The following is a 20,925-nucleotide window of genomic DNA, read 5'->3' on the forward strand; positions in this document are numbered from 1 at the left end:
AAGTTCCGCTATATTGGGAGTAAAAGAGGAATGTCTGGCTAACCCTGACTTATTGGGCTCTGAGGTGTCTTCTTTGTCAGAAAAAAAGGCTCTAAGCCTAATCTTGCGGAGGAATTGTTGAACCTCATTGGTAAGGTGCATACCACTCGGGGTTTGTGAGAGGACAAAAGAAAGACCTCGTTTCAGAATCGCCAGTTCGGGTTCTGTAATGGAGCGAGATGACAAATTGAAAATGGGTAGTACGTCATTTACCACCGGTACGAGCGGTTGTGTGTCTGGAAGTCGCGGTGTCCCTGCCCTTGGGGGGGGGGCATTTGACGCCTGCAGGTACTGCGGCCTGTGTGGGCCTCTTCCCTGTTGAAAATTCCTGCGGCCTCTGTGGCCGCCCCTTCCTCGAAAAGGACGATTCCCCAAGTTAGAATTAGGATTAGTGGGATCATCATTACTTGAGGAACTGGAAGATGTATCAGAGAAAGTGACCCCACGTCTTCTATTTGGCCACATATTCTGGGTACCAGATTGTTTCCAGAAAGTTTAAAAGTTGAAGTCCTCAGCCAAATAAGGATATACAACCTCTTTTTTTAACATCGAGATGTCTTTTTTGAGTTTGTTGGTCTTTTTTTCAATAGTGATGTTTTTAAATTCTTGAAAAGATTTCTCAACTTGTTCAAGTTTGAGTTTGGCTTCAGAAATAAGAGGATTCAACAAAAAAGCTTTCTCTTGTTCAAGGACTGTCTCCACAATTTTCTGGCTGACTCGCTGGGCAGTAGTAATCGTGAGAACTAAAAGGTCACGACTGCATTTAGTGGCAACCTGGCTAAATGCTACTTTATATTCTGTATCGTCCAAAAACAGGCACGGGATAATTTTAACTTGTAAACCCTGTGGAATAATACTGGATTTAAGGTATTGTTTTAAAACATGGCCGTGCATTTCAGTGCGGAATTGCTTCTTTTTGAGTATAAGGACCGGATCCCGCGAAATATTATTCTCTTGGTTAGGAAGTTGTAAATTGTCAAAAAATGAAGGCCCCTCTATAAGCTCAGCTATTTGGGCTTCCGTAAATGAGGTAGTGTCCGATTCCGCCATGGTCTATCTGGTTCACACCACTCGGGATGTCACAGGTCTAGCTCTGAAAATATAAGGCTGTAGCAGATTATAAAAACGTTTAAAAAAAGAATACAAAGAAGACAATTTCTTAACAAACAGGAAAACCTGCACAGCCGTGGGCTGAAGTGAACAAAAAATCAGAAAAGGGCAGGGAAGCTCTAACCGCTGGACCAGAGTATTACAATTGCATAGAACAACAGAAAAAGATTGTCCAGAGAAACAAATCAATTTGAAAAAATGTGTATCAATATTTACTGAAAGTGATACCAACAATTTAAACAATGGTGAGTCAATCACAAATAATTAAACACTGATCACTTTAATACAGCAAAACAGCAGCAACCGTATGCCTAAAGTCGGCTAAAACATTGTCACACATACTTGCCATTCATAGAGCACTCATTCAAACCCAACTCAACATACCGTGACATACATCCAAAAGCTTAAAAGACAAAAGAATCATGCTGTGGCGGGGAGTTACCTGCCAACGTAAATACAAAGAAGTGTAAGAGCATTACTAGAGAGCTGATAGAAGAAATCTAGCTTCAGAAAGTGGACATATTTGTTAGCGCAATTGTGTAGTGGGTTACCTCTGTCTGCTGCGCAATCTTAAAGAGATGATCCAAGTGTAATTCCAAAGTTGGCGCACAAAGAGTAGCGTTATTCGTCGCAATCCATTGCTTGTTGGGCCGGCGGTGCAATAAGTCACCTATATGATTAGAAACAAAGTGTGTCAGTTGAATCACCAGTTGTTTTTCCACGTCAAACTAAAAGGTCTGCTAGCCCAGAGGCTGACTTACCTTCCTGGAAGGGCCCACAGTGAGATAACGTTTTAGTCTATGTGTCACGCTACGGTGAGAACCGGGTCTATCATTCCTCAATAAAGTCACGTGACTGCTGGTCGCGTGTGGGGAAATCGTATTCCTGTGGGCTAAGCTGGAAAAGCTGGCGGCCATCTTGAGGTGGCACTGCTATAGTAACACGGTAGGGGACCTAATTAATAGGAAATATAACATGCACTATTAGGGTGTAACACTGCTCTCATTTCGAGTATGAGCACTTGGTGGGAAAAGTACTGAAGGACAATGTAAATCGGAGGTAATAGATCCATGGTTGGTTCATGTAGCTATCAAATATCCAGTAAGTATCAAACTCCAAAATATGTAGGTCCTTAGTTGGTTCATGTAGCCGTCAATTGTCCAATAAGAGGCGGAGGGCTGAAGACAGAAATGCCACTCTCATATCAAGTTGGGGGCCTAATTAATATAGCGTGCAGTGGGCACTATTGGAATATGATTCTGTAAGGCCACGCCCTTGCTAGGGCACCTGGCTATCGTAAATTACATTTGAATGAATCTATTAAATGGCACACAATAGAATGTAAAAAAAAATGATTTATTCAGTAGGCCCATGGATCCTACAAACATACACCTGATAAGTATAATCTGTTTCAAATTACACAGATAAAGCAAATGAATAAATGAATAGCAAAACAATAAAACCCCACCTAAAGCCTGTTGTCCAGACCAATAGTGCATGCTAGCAGACCTGTAACGCAGTCAATGACATGTGTACATGATTTGTTATCAAATATGAAGAACAAAGGAAACACGTCTTCTTTGTTGACAACAGGTTAGAGTGAGAATTTTCAAACACAGGGTTGGCTGTAGATGAGTCTATCAAATTATCACAACTGTACAGACCCTGTCCTGAACTACTGACCCTATCTAACTACTTTCAACAGAGTACATACATGCCAAGAGATAGGTCCATAGTTGTGTCATGTAGTGCTCACATGGCCAATAAGTAGTACAATCCAAGATAAACAGGTCCATGGTTGGATCAGGTAACTGTCCCCTAGCCCGATAGAGCCATAAGGCTGGAAGAGACAATGAAGCAGGTTAAGTCAACTGGCAGGCACAACGGGTGAAGTGTGGTTGGCTGGTAGCGTTTACGTCATGAGTCATGTCAAGGGAATGGTTTGTACTCTGAATCCTTTGCTTGGAGTACATTGTTCTCGTCACTCTGCCTCTTTACCCAAATGTTGACATTTCTTCATTCAAGCCTCTCTCCACGCTGTTCAGGCAATGTATCCATCGTGCCTCGTTATTACGTAAGGCCCTATGGGGGTTCAGTGTCTGTTTGACTGTGTTCAATACCCACCATTTGAGATCCTCTGATTTATGTTGTTTTTCCAGGAAATGGGAAAACAGAGGTGCGGAAATGTTCTTACATCGAATTCTCGATCTATGTTCATTTATCCACATGTGGACTGCTCTCGAGGTTTGTCCTACATACCCTAAGCCACACGGGTTTTCTATGCAGTAAACCACATTGGAAGTCTTACAATTGGACAAACCTGTAGCTCCCATTCTTTTCCATTAACCATGAATAATGCAACTTTTGGTTGTATATTTACATGCTTGGCATTTCCCACATGGAAAGTGGCCCTTTAACGGCCATAGGCCCCAGTTTGAGGTGGTTACACTGTTTTCTTTTTGCTTTTGAGTGAACTAATTTGTCCCTCAGATTCTTTGACCGCTTAAATGGGTAGAGGAGTGCCAATATATTGGGCATACATGTCTTAATCATAGGCCAGTATTTTTGTATCATCTTTTCAAAATGGAAGGAGTTGGTGTTGTATGTCGTGACACATGTGAGTCTCTCTCCCTGACCTCCCTTGTTCTTGGGTTCCAAAAGTGTCTCCCTTGGCCCTCTTAAGGGCATGAGCTACTAGATTCTTAGGATAACTTCTGTCTTGTAGGTTTGAGCTTAGGTTCCTGGCATGTTCGTAGTAGTCCTCAAGGGATGTACAATTTCATCTCAATCGTAAAAATTGACTAAAAGGTAAATTATCCTTTAATGACCTTGGGTGGAAGCTGTCATAATGGAGAATGGTGTTGCTATCTGTGTTTTTTAAAGAGTGGACATTTCAACTGTTTAGTTCAGTTTCTGTATTTGTATCGCACACCAAACCCTGAAGCAACTAGGCGCCAGAGCTTAGACAATTGTTACAGGGAAATAACAGATTTTACAACAAACAATAAGTGCAGGTCGACCAGTGGTTACAGGCTGGTCAAAAGGTTGATACAATATGGAAAGGAATACAAGTATGCCAAAGGATGAATCGCCAGGGGTTACGGTGGGGGCGATAGTGCCAGGCTGACAGTTTTACAAGTAGACATACAGAAGTATTAAGCAGGCACATAGGTTTTGGAGAGCAAGTTAGCCGACGTTTAGTGTTTCTAATCGAAGAGCCAACTCTTTACTTTGGCTCTGAAGGTCCAAAATGAAGGTTCTGTTCTGATGGTGAGGGGTAGGGCGTTCCAATATTTAGTGGCTAGTACAGGGAAGCTAGCTCCTCCAGCTCTTTTTAGATTGAACCTCGGGATGGTAAGGAAATGTGACTACAGGGCCCTTGTGGGTCTGGCTGATTGGTGTTTGTTGAATTTGTCTGGTAGGTACTTAGGTGCAGAATTTGTCAGACATTTGTGGGTTATGACTAGAGTACGGAAGGATATTCTATCACGTACCGGGAGCCAGTGGGCATCCTGTCTGTGGCTGTTAATATGGTTGGATCTAGGTATGTTGAATGCAGGTCTCAGGGTGTTATTTTGTAAGATCTGGAGTCTGTTAAGATTCCGTTCAGAGGTGCTGTCCAACCTCTCCTTTAATGATTAAGTCAAGAAAGTGTATTTGTTTTTTATTTGCCTCCATAGTGAATTTTATGGTAGAATGGCAGCCATTCAGGCAGGTTAGAAAGTCATTCAAAGATTCCCTCATGCCATTCCAGATAAAGATTATATTGTCTATATATCGATATCAGTTGGTAATATGTGCTTTATAGGGGTTCCTTTCTCTGATGACCTACTCCTCAACGAAAGCTGCCATATATATATAATCGCTAGGCTTGGAGCAAATGCAGCTTCCATTGCTGTACCTCGTATCTGTAGGTAGAATTGGTTTTCGTATTCAAAGAAGTTTTTCTTTAGGGCAATGCAAATCAGATCTATAATACGTTGTGTTGGAACTCTTTGTTGGGTAGCTCTGTGTGTTAGGGCTACTGTGATCATATCTATGGCTTCTTCCTGGGGGATATCTGTATAGAGAGATTGTATATCCACTGTTACTAAGATGTTCTGGGCTGGATCAAATGGCAAACCCTCATAGAGTTTAATGTTAGCCATAGTGTCTCTTAGATATGTTGCTGTATTCCTGCTGATGGGTTGTAGAAAGATATCGATAAATTTACAGAGTGGCTCAAGAATTAAACCACTCCCTGACACTACGGGTCTGTCTGGTAGTGTCACATAGTTATTATGGCTCTTTTGTAAAGCATAGAAAGTGGGGATTTGTTGTTCCGAATTGTTGAGATATTCAAATTCTTCTTTGGAGATCCACCTTCTGTCCACCCCAAATTGGGTGGTTTCCAAAATATCTTAGTGTATTTCCTGGGATGGGTCCTTTCGGAGTGGCTTATAGCTTTGCAAATCATGCAATAGATTCAGTGCCATGAAATTGTATTGTTCATTCTTGAAAAACACTATTCCTCCTCCTCCCTTGTCAGTGGGTTTTATTATTAGCCTGTGGTCCAACATCAGGGTTTGAAATGCCTCTCGTTCTCCATTCGATAAATTGTGTCTGGTTCTCTGTTTCTGACAGCTCAGTCTCTTCAGTCTCTTAAGATCTCCTGCAACACAAGCCTCAAATAGCAGTATTTCTTTGGGTACTGAAAGTTGAGGCATGAATCCGTGGAGTTTCATTTCCTCGAGCCAATTCTGGACTTGGTCATGCATGCGGAGGTTTCTTTTACTGCGTCCTTGTTGGGTTGAGCTCCAGGTGGGTGCTTTACATCAAGGTCTGGGTGAGGTACGGTCAGTGCATGGGTTGATGGCTATTGTGGGTGCAACTCATTTTTAGGTAAAGTTGCATCTCATTTGCTTATTATTATTATCATTATTATTATTCTATTTATTGAGCTCAAACCTAGCTTTGAAAAGCAACCGAGCGCTTTACAGAGGTGTACATCACAGGTGCACAACCGAGCGCTTTACAGAGGTGTACATCACAGATGCATAACGGAGCGCTTTACAGAGGTAATAACAGAACAAATATAGAGCGAGGGGTGGGATATAGATGGGCACAGAAGGGGGGTACAGCGGTAGCGGGGATGCGAGGGTTGGGCGGCGTCTAGCCAGTTAGGTGGCACGAGAGGCGACGTGATGGATTAAGTGTTGAGGAAGAGAGACTCCTTTTAGGTTAGATTAGCAATGGGGCATGAGTTGGCCAGGTTGAGTGTGGGTTCCTTCAGCAGGGGGAGGATCTCTCCGGTTTCCAATGCATCTGGAATGTTGCTTTGCGTGAGGGATGTGTGAATGACGTCGAGAATTGGCACAAGTACTTCACCAGTGATTGCATTCACAATGGGGGAAGGAAGGATGTCGCCTGTGCAGGGCTGCGAGAGTGTGGGCCAGGTCTTCTGGAGTAAATTGTCCTGAATTCAGTCCATTTTGATATATTGCGTGCTGGTGTGGCTGGGACATCTGAAGTGTTTGGAACGGTCATTGTGTTGCTGTATGTTGATGGCACTGCATTTGTCAGTAGATTACAGTATTGCAGGGGAATCATGCAATTCTTCACAGCTTGGAAGATCAATCTGCTCGCTAAATGCTTGCATGCCCGAGGCCACAGAACACACCCACAGCCTGCCCAAACGTCCAGTTCTCCCCCTCCCAGGTCCGACTCGAGGGCTCAGGACACCATCAGGCTGACATTCATTCATAGGAACCACAGACTGCGCTCCTGTTTTTGCAGCAAACTAACACAAGCACTTCCACAAACAACGAAATTGAGGAATTCTCGCCACAGGCTGCGCACTAGTGCTACCGCATCCGGGGCTCACGCTGCAACCCTCAGCCCAGCCGCAGCCTCCATGGATACAAAGGCGAGTGCACAGCTACCACCCCATTATCAGTTCCAAATATGCCCAGAATTGTATTGTGGGAGCGACCCCAAGTTTCTCATGCTCTGCTGTCAGCCTTGTAGCTAGCCTAATGATGATTCCCAACCAGAGCTCGCCTCCCCAAACCACTCACTAGTACTGGCAACCAGAAGGTTAGCCCTAAGCCCACACACAGAATGCAAAGCCCTCCCCACTATATGACCCCCAAGCGCTTACTGGCTCCAATCATCCTCTCAACAATGGGAAGGAGGCAGCTGCACCACGCAGTAGCCATCCCAACCACCCCTCATCCAGACACCAGCCACTTCCCATCCTAATTCGCCAAGCCATTCCCAAACAGGGCACACCCTTAGACTTAATTGGCCTGATCCCAGACACTCAGCCCCTCCTGACCTGCGCCCTCATCAATGCTCACTCCCTACCAGCCCATGCACTGGATATCAATGATCTGATCACCAACCACAACCTTGACGCACTAGCCTATGAGACCTGGCTTCATGAGGCCTCTGGCCCTGCCCTCTCCCTAGCCATACCCACCGGATATACCATCTTCCGGAATGACAGACCCACTTCCAGGGGAGGTGGCGTCGCCCTGATAGCTAGAGACTCCCTCCCACTCGGTTTAACACATCCATCGATGGCAACATCGACCTACTGTCACTCAAACTCTCACCGTCCCCCACACGCACAATCACCATCCATCTCATCTACTGCCCACCTGCCCTTCTCAGAACTTTGAGGTTAACCTACTTCATAACCTTCAGGATAATATAAAAGCCCCCTCCAAAATTATCTTGTTAGGAGACTTAATTTGGGCCTTCATGACGCCAACGACACACTAGCAACATCGCTATCCGATGCCCTTGACACGCTAGGCTTCAGTCAGTGCATCACCAATCCCACCCACAGGAAAGGACGCACACTAGACTGAATTGGGGACCACAACTGCCAGGTCTCTACCAGTGCCAACACGTCCTGTCCCTGGTCGAATAACCACATTATCTACTTCTCCATCCCACAGCCCAAAAAACCCAAAACACACCATTCCACGACCTCCTGCAGTTACACAGGGCTCACGGAAACTCACCACAGACAACATCTTGCCTCTGCTCGACACCCCTGGCCTCCTGCCCCCGTTCTCCACCAACCCCATTGCATTAGCAGATATAGACACCTCAACCCTCTCGAAAGCAGGGAACACCATAGCCCCCCTTCATCACACCCTTCATGAACGCCTCCTTCGCCAAAAGCACCGTTCCAGCCAGCCTCATAGAAGCATGGATATTCCCACTCCTAAAAAAAAGCATCTCTAGATCCAGCTATTCACTCCAACTACAGGCCAATCACTACTGCCCCCTTCTTACTAAACATTCTGGACCAAGCAGCCTACCTGCAAGTTCAGCAGTTCCTGGGGACATTCAAATCCTAGGGATGCGGCAATCGGGTTTCCTGTCACTATCATGTCACTGATTCTGCCCTTCTCGACCGAAGAAATCAGCTGGACGAGATTAGGGATGAGAGAAACTCTGCCCTGCTCCTCCCCCTAGACTTATCTGCAGCATTTGACCTGGTCAACCACCAAAACCTTTGCGACCACCTCACCACCTACGCCAATTTCTCCCCATCAGCCACTGCCTGGATCACATCCTTCCTGGAAGGAAGAGTCATAAGGGTCTTCTCAGAGAACGCTAATGCCTCTCCCTCACCCATCAGATGTGGTGTACCACAAGGGTCTTGTATCTCACCGACAATATCTTTACCAGGCCCCTATTCAATATTTTAGACTCGCTCGGCATAGTCTACCCCAACTATGCCGATGACACCCATATCATGATCCCACTCTCAGGCAACTACGCAGATGATTCCGACACCCTCAATAATATCTACTCCACAATACATGCCTGGATGGCAGCCAATCATCTATGTCTCAACAGCGACAAAACGGAAATTCTAGTTGTCGGTCCACCAAATGCCCTGAAGAATCTTAACATCCAATACGCTGCCTTCCAAAATGACAATTGCTCAATTCCTGTCTCTACCACAGAAAAGACTCTATGGGTTTACCTTTACGCCTCACTCACCATGTCCATGCAGGTGAGCGCCATTGGCTCCTCAGCAGCCTACGCCACTAAGGTCCTCAATGTGGCCAGACCCTTTCTCGCTAAAAACAGCTGCCCAACCATCGTCTGCACAATCATTGGTTCCAAGATCGATTACTGCGATGTCCTATTCACAGGCACCTCCACTGGAAACATTAACAAACTTCAAGTCATCCAAAATAACGCCCTTAGAGCAGCCCTTAATATCCCTAAAAGAGAACACATCTTGAGCGCAAGACGAGAAGAACATTGGCTCCCCATCCCGGAGCGTATCACCTTCAAAACGCTATCCATTGCCCACAAGTGCCTCTCTAAAACAGCTCCCATTCCTCTCCCAAACAATTACCAAAGCTCCCTCCTCAAGACCCACCAGGACCCCCACACTAATCGTTCCCAAAGTAAAGAGATGCAAAGCTGGTGGTTCCAGCTTCTCCTACCTTGCTGCTAAACTCTGGAGTGGCCTCCCCCGTCCCTGAGGGCTAAAAATTCCTACTGGGTCTTCTGCAAAGCGCTCAAAACTCAGCTCTTCTCCTAACCCTTAACTCCCCCTTCCCTCTACTCTTACTTGCCAGAAAATGAACCCTGCTACACTACTTTACTGTATGATAATATGTATGATAATGCCACTTAGTTCATATGTACCTGAGTTACCCTTGGTATTGCATGACGTAAACATGATTGTATGACGAAAGCATTATTAGATTTGTACCTGTAACAGCGCCTCAATGCCTCTGGGTTGTATGCGTGCTATACAAATGAAATAAATAAATAAATAAATAAAGGCTGTTGTGTAGTTGGCTTTGGTGAGGAGTGTCCATCCTTAATAGAGTGTTCTCAGGGTAATAAGGGCTTCTTGTAGTTGGGAATTTGCCAAACCTTTCCTCGTCTGCAGGGAATGTGCTTGCTGTCAATTAGTTCCTGTGTGCACAAAGGTGTGGAGGGCTTATGTTTGTTGAGTCAAACTTCAGTGGTACATGAGTGTTGGTGGTCTCAAATAGGGTGCCGTTGAGTGCTAGGACATTCTACAAGGAGTCAGACACAGAGGCTAAGGTGATGAGATGTTTCTTCCAGTGCAACCATGTGGAAGGTCTTGAAGAAGCGGATGAACGTCTTGGTTGGGCTTGCATGGGTGGGGGAGAGGTATGTGGTGGAGCAGGATGGGTAAGGCTCCGTGCTCTATCCATTCCAAAGGTAGGGGAGAAGAGAAGGGGTGAATACCAGGTGGAGAGAGAGGCCTTTGATGTGGGTTGGTTCTGTAATGAGTTGTTTGATGTCCTTTGGATCGCGCAGTTCAAGTCAGGTAGCAACAAGGCATCCAAGATATGTGAAAAGGTGGGGATGAGCATGTGTGTGTCTTAAAGAGTGCACCTAGGTCGTGAGAGGCGATGGGGGGTCAGCAATGTCGGCTGAATGTAGTATTGTGGCGTGAGCATGAAGTTGCATGCTTGCTGTGGAGTGTTGGTGGTGGTCAGGACGTGTTGGTGGTGGTCAGGACGTGAAAGAGGTGCATGCACTGGGAGGTTGCATGTGTGGGTGGGAAGGGGTGAGTGCAGGGTAATGCACAGGCCTAGCCACGAAGCACAGAACATGGTTCTGTCCCTTTTCAATTCCAGGAACTAACAGGAGTTGCACGTGTCCCATCTACCCTTTGTTTCAGACGCTGGGACAAGAGGCACCTTGGGGGTCTAAGGGTTAAGAAGGGGAAGAAAGGGGCATGGCAGACAAAAGCAATGGAAGCAGATTAGTAATGATAACACGTGGGTGGCACAGAGATCACGTGTCCTTGATCCACTCAAACAAGCTCAGCGTGGATTGAAGTGATGTTGAGTGGCGGGAAACAGTCATGTATCAACATGTCCTGAACTATGACAGTGCAGTATTAACATGTCTGGTGTATTTACAGAAGCCTGTGTGCTGTCAAGGAGAAGACACACTCTCTCTGGCCTTTCCTGAACCAGCCCAGTGAGAAGAACCAGCACCGGAACCCACTCTATGAGCGGAATCCCCTGGCGATTTGGCCCTCCGTGGAGCCACAGAGTCTGCAACTGTGGCAGGGTATGCATGGCACACACCTCTTACACCCCAATGTGGGCATCCCATGAAGGGAGACTTAGAAACACTGTAGGCACCACAGAGGGTATGCATGCCACACACATCTTAGAAACCAGTGTGGGAATCCTATGAAGGAAAGCCTAAGAAAACTCTAGGCACCACAGAGAGTATGCATGCCACAAACATCTTACACTCCAGTGTTGGCATCCTGTGAATGTAAGGCTATGAACGCTCTAGGCACCACAGAGGGTATGCATGGTACACAAATCGTACACCCCAGTGTGGGCATCTTCCCAGTGTGAGCATCCTGTGAAGGGAGACTTAGAAACACTGTAGGCGCCACAGGGGTATGCATGGCACACACATCTTAACCCCCAGCGTGGGCATCCTGTGAAGGCATACTTTGAAACACTCTAGGCTCTGCAGAGGGTATGCATGCCACACACATCTTACACTCCACTGTGAGCATCCTGTGAAGGAAGACTTAGAAACACTGTAGGCGCCACAGGCGTAAGCATGGCACACACATCTTACACCCCAATGTTGGCATCCTGTCAAGGGAAGCCTAGGAACACTCTAGGCTCTGAATATGGTATGCATGGCACACACATCTCACACTCCAGTCTGGGCATCCTGTGAAGGGATACTTTGAAACACTCTAGGCTCTGCAGAGGGTATGCATGCCACACACAACTTACATGCCAGTGCGGGTACCCTGTGAAGGGAGACTTAGAAACACTGTAGGCGCCACAAGGGTATGCATGGCATACACATCTTACCCCCCAGCGTGGGGATCCTGTGAAGGGAGACTTAGAAACACTCTAGGCTCTGCAGAGGGTATGCATGGCACACACATCTCACACCCCAGTGTGGGCATCCTGTGAAGGGAGACTTAGAAACACTCTAGGCTCTGCAGAGGGTAAGCATGGCACACACATCTCACACCCCAGTGTGGGCATCCTGTGAAGGGAGACTTAGAAACACTCTAGGCTCTGCAGAGGGTATGCATGGCACACACATCTCACACCCCAGTGTGGGCATCCTGTGAAGGGAGACTTGGGAATACTCTAGGCTCTGCAGAGGGTATACATGACACAGACATCTTACAACCCAGTGTGGGCATCCTGTGAAGGAATACTTAGAAACACTCTAGGCTCTGCCGAGGGTATGCATGGCACACACATCGTACATGCCAGTGTGGGCATTCTGTGAAGGGAGATTTAGAAACACTGTAGACAACACAGGGGTATGCATGGCACACACATCTTACACCCCAGTGTGGGCATCCTGTGAAGGGAGACTTAGAAACACTCTAGGCTCTGCAGAGGGTATGCATGGCACACACATCTCACACCCCAGTGTGGGCATCCTGTGAAGGGAGACTTAGAAATCTCTAGGCTCTGCAGAGGGTAAGCATGGCACACACATCTCACACCCCAGTGTGGGCATCCTGTGAAGGGAGACTTAGAAACACTCTAGGCTCTGCAGAGGGTATGCATGGCACACACATCTCACACCCCAGTGTGGGCATCCTGTGAAGGGAGACTTGGGAACACTCTAGGCTCTGCAGAGGGTATACATGACACAGACATCTCACACCCCAGTGTGGGCATCCTGTGAAGGGAGACTTAGAAACACTCTAGGCTCTGCAGAGGGTATGCATGGCACACACATCTCACACCCCAGTGTGGGCATCCTGTGAAGGGAGACTTGGGAACACTCTAGGCTCTGCAGAGGGTATACATGACACAGACATTTTACAACCCAGTGTGGGCATCCTGTGAAGGAATACTTAGAAACACTCTAGGCTCTGCCGAGGGTATGCATGGCACACACATCGTGCATGCCAGTGTGGGCATTCTGTGAAGGGAGATTTAGAAACACTGTAGACACCACAGGGGTATGCATGGCACACACATCTTACACCCCAGTGTGGGCATCCTGTGAAGGGAAAGCTAGGGACACTATAGGGACCGCAGAGGGCATGTATGGTGCACACATCTTACAACGCAGTATGGGCATCCTGTGAAGGGAAACCTAGGGACACGCTAGGCACTGCAGAGTGCATGCATGGCACACGCATTGTAGACCCCAGTGTGGGTATCCCAGGAAGGGAGACTTAGAAACACTCTAGGCTCTGCAGAGGGTATGCATGGCACACACATCTCACACCCCAGTGTGGGCATCCTGTGAAGGGAGACTTGGGAACACTCTAGGCTCTGCAGAGGGTATACATGACACAGACATCTCACACCCCAGTGTGGGCATCCTGTGAAGGGAGACTTAGAAACACTCTAGGCTCTGCAGAGGGTATGCATGGCACACACATCTCACACCCCAGTGTGGGCATCCTGTGAAGGGAGACTTGGGAACACTCTAGGCTCTGCAGGGGGTATACATGACACAGACATCTCACACCCCAGTGTGGGCATCCTGTGAAGGGAGACTTAGAAACACTCTAGGCTCTGCAGAGGGTATACATGACACACACATCTCACACCCCAGTGTGGGCATCCTGTGAAGGGAGACTTAGAAACACTCTAGGCTCTGCAGAGGGTATACATGACACACACATCTCACACCCCAATGTGGGCATCCTGTGAAGGGAGACTTGGGAACACTCTAGGCTCTGCAGAGGGTATGCATGGCACACACATCTCACACCCCAGTGTGGGCATCCTGTGAAGGGAGACTTGGGAACACTCTAGGCTCTGCAGAGGGTATACATGACACAGACATCTCACAACCCAGTGTGGGCATCCTGTGAAGGAATACTTAGAAACACTCTAGGCTCTGCCGAGGGTATGCATGGCACACACATCGTACATGCCAGTGTTGGCATTCTGTGAAGGGAGATTTAGAAACACTGTAGACACCACAGGGGTATGCATGGCACACACATCTTACACCCCAGTGTGGGTATCCCAGGAAGGGAGACTTAGAAACACTCTAGGCTCTGCAGAGGGTATACATGACACAGACATCTCACACCCCAGTGTGGGCATCCTGTGAAGGGAGACTTGGAAACACTCTAGGCATTTTCTAAACCCCAAATCGACATGTCAGGCTGGAGGGTCCGGCTCATATTAGTCTCAGGCTTTCCATACATTCTAGTCTTATTTATAGATTTCATAATCTAGTGGCAACTTCACACCAACGCACTCCTTGCTTTGCTTTCAGGAGAAGTCGCTGTTGCTACTGTAGGTAGCTTTGATTGAAGGCTGCTCTAAGCTTGGCCAAACCAAATCTGGGCTTCTAACTCCTAGCACTCAAATAATAAAATGCATGTACCGCATTTAATATACTAATCCATCATCATCATCAGAAATGAAAGGTCACCTCATCTTCTGCCCTCAAGGGACCCTCAAACTCTTCTTCTCTTACCATGACATTATTAATCGAAGCTCTCTCTCCCGGCATAATCATGGGTGATCGAACCTAACATGCGTGCCCAAAGCGCAACACCTAAGCATGGACTCCACTCTCTCAAACCCCTCCAAGGTCCGCACTCACAACCTCCATACTTACGCTGTTGCCAACTTGTATCGCGGCCCCTTCGTGTCATGTCCTCTGCTCTGGAGACCCCTCTCTCGTCCACTTCACCTCTACTTCTACCAAAGGCAGCTTTAAACCTGGCCTAAAGGTCCCCTACCTCAGCCACGCCCAGACCTCCCTCCAAGCCCTCGCTCGCCTTCCCTGCCCTACATCACAGAATGCGATGGGCACCGGCTATGCGGTGCTGGTTACCCTTCTGTCTCCCGCCATGGGTCTGGCTTGCATCTCACAGGAAAGACCACCATCCATTTGCACCTTCATGGCTGGCTGCAAATCTACAGTCTTGCTCTCCTTACATCATACAAAGGACTCCCCCCCCCACCCTCTCTCCTTACCCTCCCTCACTACTGGCATTGATGCAGTGAAATCTTCCAATGATATCAGTCTCATGTTCTTTATCTGTCCACAAACTGTCCCCGACTCCTACGGCCCTGCTTGACTCTAGACACCCACGACCAATTCCTGTTGAAAATCTCCCGCACTCGCCGCTGATGGCTTTACTTCCTACCTCTCCACAAAGATGACCTAAATAGGTGATGCTTTATTCCCTGCTTCCCAACACCCTTCTCTCCTCCTCCCCCCCCTCACTCCATCTCACTCCATTCCCACTTGCCCAAAAGACCTGTCACCTGTTCTCTGCTCAGCCAGCGCATCCTGCGCCCTCCCCGACTCCTTTGCACACTAAGGGCCAGATTCGTGGACATTTTGTGCATGGTTCAAAGTGACTCTGCCCTGCTGACACAAACCCTGATTCATGGAACTGTGCAAAGTGCATTTTTGCATTGCAAAGTTAGTGCATAGTCATTTTTGCAGTACAAAATTACTTTGCACTGCAAAAATACCCTATATCCCCGATTCATGGAACTGTGCAAAGTGTATTTTTGCAGTGCAAAGTCCATGCAAAGTCATTTTGCACTGCAAAAATACACGTTGCACATTTCCATGAATCAGAGTTTGTGTCGGCCGTGCAAAGCCCCTTTTCAGCAGAGCAGTCACTTTCGACGGTGCAAATAATTCCATGAATCGTGCCCCAAGTGATAGAAAAAATATGTCCCCCTTGCCTCCACTCCTCTGCCCTCGCTCTTTTCAACCTGGCATCTTCCCCGATTCATAGAATGTGGCTATGGTCACAATATCCAGAGGCACAGTAACTGTTCTTCTGAACACCTGTGAAGAAATGCTTGCATCACTGCACTCCAACTCCCCAGCTGTCCTTATCCTTCTCAATCTCTCTTCTGCCTTTGACACAGTCCACCATTCCCTCATCGGAACGGGCACTAGACTGGCACATTCTCATCTCCTACTTCCCTCTCCACCTGTGGTGTCCCCCAGGGCTCAATACTCTCCCCCTGTCTCTTTAACTTCATCCACACGATCTTCAACTTTATCTCACTAAATACTCTCCCTCTAGACCGCTATGTACCTCTGGCACGAACTCTTTGTGTGTAAAGCGGTTTGCTAAACAGTGAGTAGGCGGTCGTTCACTCTCCTCTGCAGGCTCCCTTCTATGTGAAAGCCTCCCCTTCTCTCCCTGTGCCTGGAGCAGGATCTTCTCAAATTCTGGAAGCTCCTTAAGGCTTTCCTCTTTTCCTCCTCCTTCCCTTCTCTCCTCTGCAAATCTCACAGTTGCTGCGATTGGTGTCCTGGGCCCTTATGAATCCTCGGGGCCCTGACATCCCACACTAATTCTACCCAGCTCCTGTCTATCCACTGCACTTCCATCTGCTCACCCTCCGCCCAGGAGGTTAAAACTTACACCTCCTGCGGCCTCAGTCCAGGTAGCACTCATCATTCCAAGCACTTCATCTATGGTTCACCCATGAGCTCAGACTCCCCAGCACTTACCACCTTTCCCTCTTCCTTGCTGCACTTGCACGTTCTGAATATTCACAAGGTACCTTCTACCCCCCCCTTCTGCTCTTAAATATTCTCTTTTCAATGTATTTCCCACCCTTGCTTTCTCCCTGCCCTGTGGGCGCTTTGAAACAGTATTTTCTTATTACATAAGTGCCTAACAAAAAAATAATTAAACAAAAATAATCCTGATATCATTTTTTTAAAACTTTCATTGATACTTACAATTGCTCTTTGTGCAGACCTTTCCCTTTGCCCCCAGCAGCCTGAAAGTTTTGAGAGAGGGCTGTTCAACCGCGTGGTGAACTACCCCTACTAACACTTACGAACCATCGCACTCCAATCTGGTTTCTGCTGTGAACACTCCCGTAAAATATCTCTCACCCCCATATCCCACTTTGTAACCACTGCCCACCTCTCTCCCAGGTACGTTCTGCTCGATCTCAGGGTTCCCTTTAACATGACAGATCAACACTCCACACTCTTTCCTCTTTTGATTTCAAGGACACTGCACTGGGTGACCCCCTCTCTTCATCTGCTTCCTCTCTCTAGCTTCTCTTTCTCTATCTCTTGCAATGCCAAAACCTCCCTCCTCTCCACCCTCCCTCCAGTTGGCGCCCCCCAAGGGTCAGTCCTAAGGCCACTCCTCTTCGTCTTCTATGCTCCATCCCAACGGAGACTCCCAGATTCCATTATGACCTCTTTGCAGAAAACACCCAAATCATTATCCCACCCGAGTTCTTCGCTCTTCACTCCTCCACCTCCAACTCCCTCTGGGTCAGTCGCTTCTCCAAGTTAACGAGTTAGGGGTAGATCTCTTTCTTCGGCGGGGGCCTCCCTCTGGAACAGCCTCCCTACCTCACTGAAACTTGAGGAGAACCATCTTCGGTTCCAGAAGAACCTGACTACCTTCCTCTTTGCTTCTGCCGTCTCTCTCCCCCTCCTTCCTGATCTCTGTCTGTTTCGGCACTGGGCACCTGGCTACCCTCTGATTTCAGGCCCAGATCCCTGGCCACCCAGCCGCATACCCGCACTGCCTCCTGGCAACCCTTGCACTTGAGTCTGTATCTGCAACCCTACAGTCCCCCCTCCTGCACTTATTAAACACCCGTTTGTCTGTGCCTCATTCTTGCACTTGCTACCTGCTGGCCGACTACCTGTGGTTGTTTTGATCACTTGTTCAGCACTTTCCACTCCTCACCTGCCCCTCGCACTTTCCCCCTTCCCTCTCCCCTGCACTTGTGTGATCTCAATGTCACTGGGCCTAGTAAGATCGTTGTTTTTGTCCTCCGTTGCCTTGTCGCGGCCTGAAACACTTGTGTATGGGTGCAATATAAATAAAATATTATTTCATATCTCAATCTCTCACCATGAATATCTCAGACTGTCACTAAAAGCCCCTTCACCATCGGGCACTGGGTGGCCCTTTGCTGCCCGATGCTTTCCTCCTCCAAGACAGAAGTCCTCCTTCTCCCAGCCTCCAAGGCCAACCCAGCTCCGTTTCGCCAATCACCTTGCCTCTAAAGCGCCTCACTCCATCACCATAGGCAGGCAGCTATCTTCTCCTCTTTGATGGCAATCTCAAAGTCTCTCGCGTCAGCCCTGCTACTCTGGCCAGAATTAACCTTCTAAACATTAGTAAAATCTCTGCACTTCACTGGCCACTCAGGGCAAAGCTCAAACGTCTTCTCTTGCTTTTAGTAAGCGCAACCACTGCTCCAGCCTGCTCTGGGCCTTGCCCGGTACTCCTCCACACACCTCAAAGTACTGACCTTTGCCAGAGGCACAGCCCTCAATCTAGCCATCTCCCCCTTCCACCACCACACAGGGTGCCTTGCAATGCACACACCCTCCCTCTAAGTTTCTACTGCTCCCCTTTCCACCACGGTAACTCCTCTCCCACACTCTATGCTCCTCAACTCTCAATGACCTTTCGGCCCGCCCTTCACGCCTGCACCGCCTTGCACTGCTTCACACAACTGCCCCTTGGCCCCCAAATACACAGCAGCCATCAGAGCAATCTATTCTACAGGGCTTTAGGGGCAGGCTCCATTTGCCAGCCTGTAAAGGGGTGCCCTTAACCCCCTCCGCCCTCTCACTCTCCAATCTGACTGCTCTAACTGGATGCAATACAACCACACACATGAATGGTGCACATATAACGAATGGGCACGGCGTATATGTTTATTATATTTAGAGATTTACCCTGAATTTTCCCAAGTGTCCCCTCTCATCCATAAGATGGACCCGACCTGGGACTACTTACGACCCCTGCATTGTACCCTACTATACAGCATTTCTGGGAGAAATGTCTCCTAAACTAACAGAAAAATAGCAAAAAGGCATCCTAGGTCTGGGGGGGGGATAAAAGCCTGCGCCCTGCAGTTCACACCCACAGGTGGCTGCAGCCGGGCAGCCTATAAGCATGCGTCTGCATCTCACTAGAAGCAGTGCCACGGCCACCTGTGCATGATAGCGGGTCAGTGAGGCGGCGCATGCGCAATCTCTTCACCCGGCGCCAGGCAGTGGGCACGCGCCTCAGCGCAGCGACCGCGCATGCGCGGCATTGCGCGCGCGCGCATTTCACGCTGACCTCTGGCTTCCTCTCCGCAGGTTTCTTCCCCCGCTGGATCTGCCCCAAGGACCCGGCGGCCGAGACCAGCTTGACGATCCAGCGGCTGCTGGATATTCAGTGCCCCTCCCGGGAGCCCCCGGGGGACTGCGTGTGCAACCTGCTCCGGATCTCAGACCTGACTCCGTGATCCCTGCCCTGGGGGGGTCGGGGCCTCGGGGGGGGGAGGTCGGGGGACCCCCCAGGCGGCCCAGAGAGCTCGTGCAGAATACCTCCGGGCTGCAGAGAGAACCCACACAGGGACACTGGAAGCCTGGCGGGGCTATACACCCAGAAGAACGCGCCACAGAGAACCCAACACTGGCACCGTCTCTGGACCACGGAGATGGCACCCCTCCCTCCACCAAGGACGCAGGACCCCAGGTCACTACCAAGGTCTACAGGCTGTGGACAGAGGACCCCACACAGGAATCTGGATTCTGAGCCAGTGGGGGCCTGCCAGACTCCTGCAATCCCCACGCTGGTGAACCGGTGGCACGCTGGGCCTTGGCAGCCCCTTATTCTCCAAGCTCCGCTCCTGCAAGTGACCTTCCCACCTATGAAAGCACACATGACCATGAAGGCTCATCCTCACAACATCCAAGCTAGGCGTGCAGAAGCAGTCATGCGCCCAGAAGTACCTACCGCCTTGCGCATTGTGGGAAGGGGGTGGGGGATTAGTCTTTCTCTTAAGGGTCCACCTCCCCATTTTTCTGTGATGAAGCTCTTGCAACCCCGCAAATGACTGGCTCCAGAACAAAAGAACAGCGAATGGCCATGTGTGTGCGATGCAGCGCTCTGCTTGCTGAGAAGCCTCATCCATTTCGCTGATGAGAAACTAGGCCTAGTATTGGTCCCAGGTGCCCAAGATCACAGTGTCTGCCATAGCTGGTGCCTAGGCCTCAGGGACACAGACTCATTGGAGAAGCCTCTTCCACGGGACAGCGTGCAGTACACCCTCTAATGGTAAGAGGGGCCTATGGGTGCACACCTGATGTTCAGACAACTCCCTGGCGACTGCCATCGACTATGCAACCTGAAGACTCAATTCTTATCCGCTTGACCACATAGGGAACCACCACCTCACACTGGGGTGCTGCCCTCTTTGGGTTGGGGGGGACACTTCATTTGCCTGCCACTTGTCATATGGAGATGATGGACATAGACATTTTATTACATGTCTTTCTTTGGGGATCAACAAACACCCCCCTGTAACAGAGGACTAACGCCGCCTCAACCACTGCTCTAGCACCGTCCTACGATTCTCAAGCAAGATTATTATTAAAGTTGATAAGCAGAAAATGCCTATAAAAAAGGAATCCAGCAGAGAACAATGACAGGCTCCTGCTTTATGGTGGAACTTGTGCTCTAGCACCTTGAAGCATCTCTTGTACTAGATTGAATTACCAATAAAGGTATCAGACCAAATAACCGGACAGACTGAAAGAATATGCAAAATACTACTTTGTTTGTTTGTTTATTTATTTATTTATTTATAGTGCGCTCCAAACCCAGAGGTATCAGGGCGCGTTGCAAGAATATACAGTTACTTAGTTACAAAAAAAAGGCAGTGTTACAGGAATATACAAGTTCTTAATTATGGTACATAGTAATACACAATTTCCTAGTTGCAATACATAGGAATACAGCGTTATAGTACATGATAGGAATGTACAGAAGAA

General features: G+C 48.4%; 1 protein-coding gene across 4 annotated transcripts in view; it reads left to right on the forward strand.

Moving 5' to 3' along the window:
• LOC138503040 (myotubularin-related protein 9-like) overlaps positions 1–20,703 on the forward strand; it is a 564,386-nt gene extending 543,683 nt beyond the window's left edge. For all 4 annotated transcript variants that reach the window (XM_069622476.1, XM_069622479.1, XM_069622478.1 and 1 more), the window contains 2 exons: positions 11,075–11,226; positions 19,246–20,703. In XM_069622476.1, coding sequence (XP_069478577.1) covers positions 11,075–11,226; positions 19,246–19,394 — 301 coding nt within the window. In that variant the 3' untranslated portion in view covers positions 19,395–20,703. The remainder of the gene's footprint in view (positions 1–11,074; positions 11,227–19,245) is intronic.
• The last annotated feature ends 222 nt before the right edge of the window (positions 20,704–20,925 follow it).

This window comes from Ambystoma mexicanum, chromosome 11 (assembly GCF_040938575.1).
Source record: "Ambystoma mexicanum isolate Mex_15411 chromosome 11, UKY_AmexF1_1, whole genome shotgun sequence".
Taxonomy (NCBI): Eukaryota; Metazoa; Chordata; class Amphibia; order Caudata; family Ambystomatidae; genus Ambystoma; species Ambystoma mexicanum.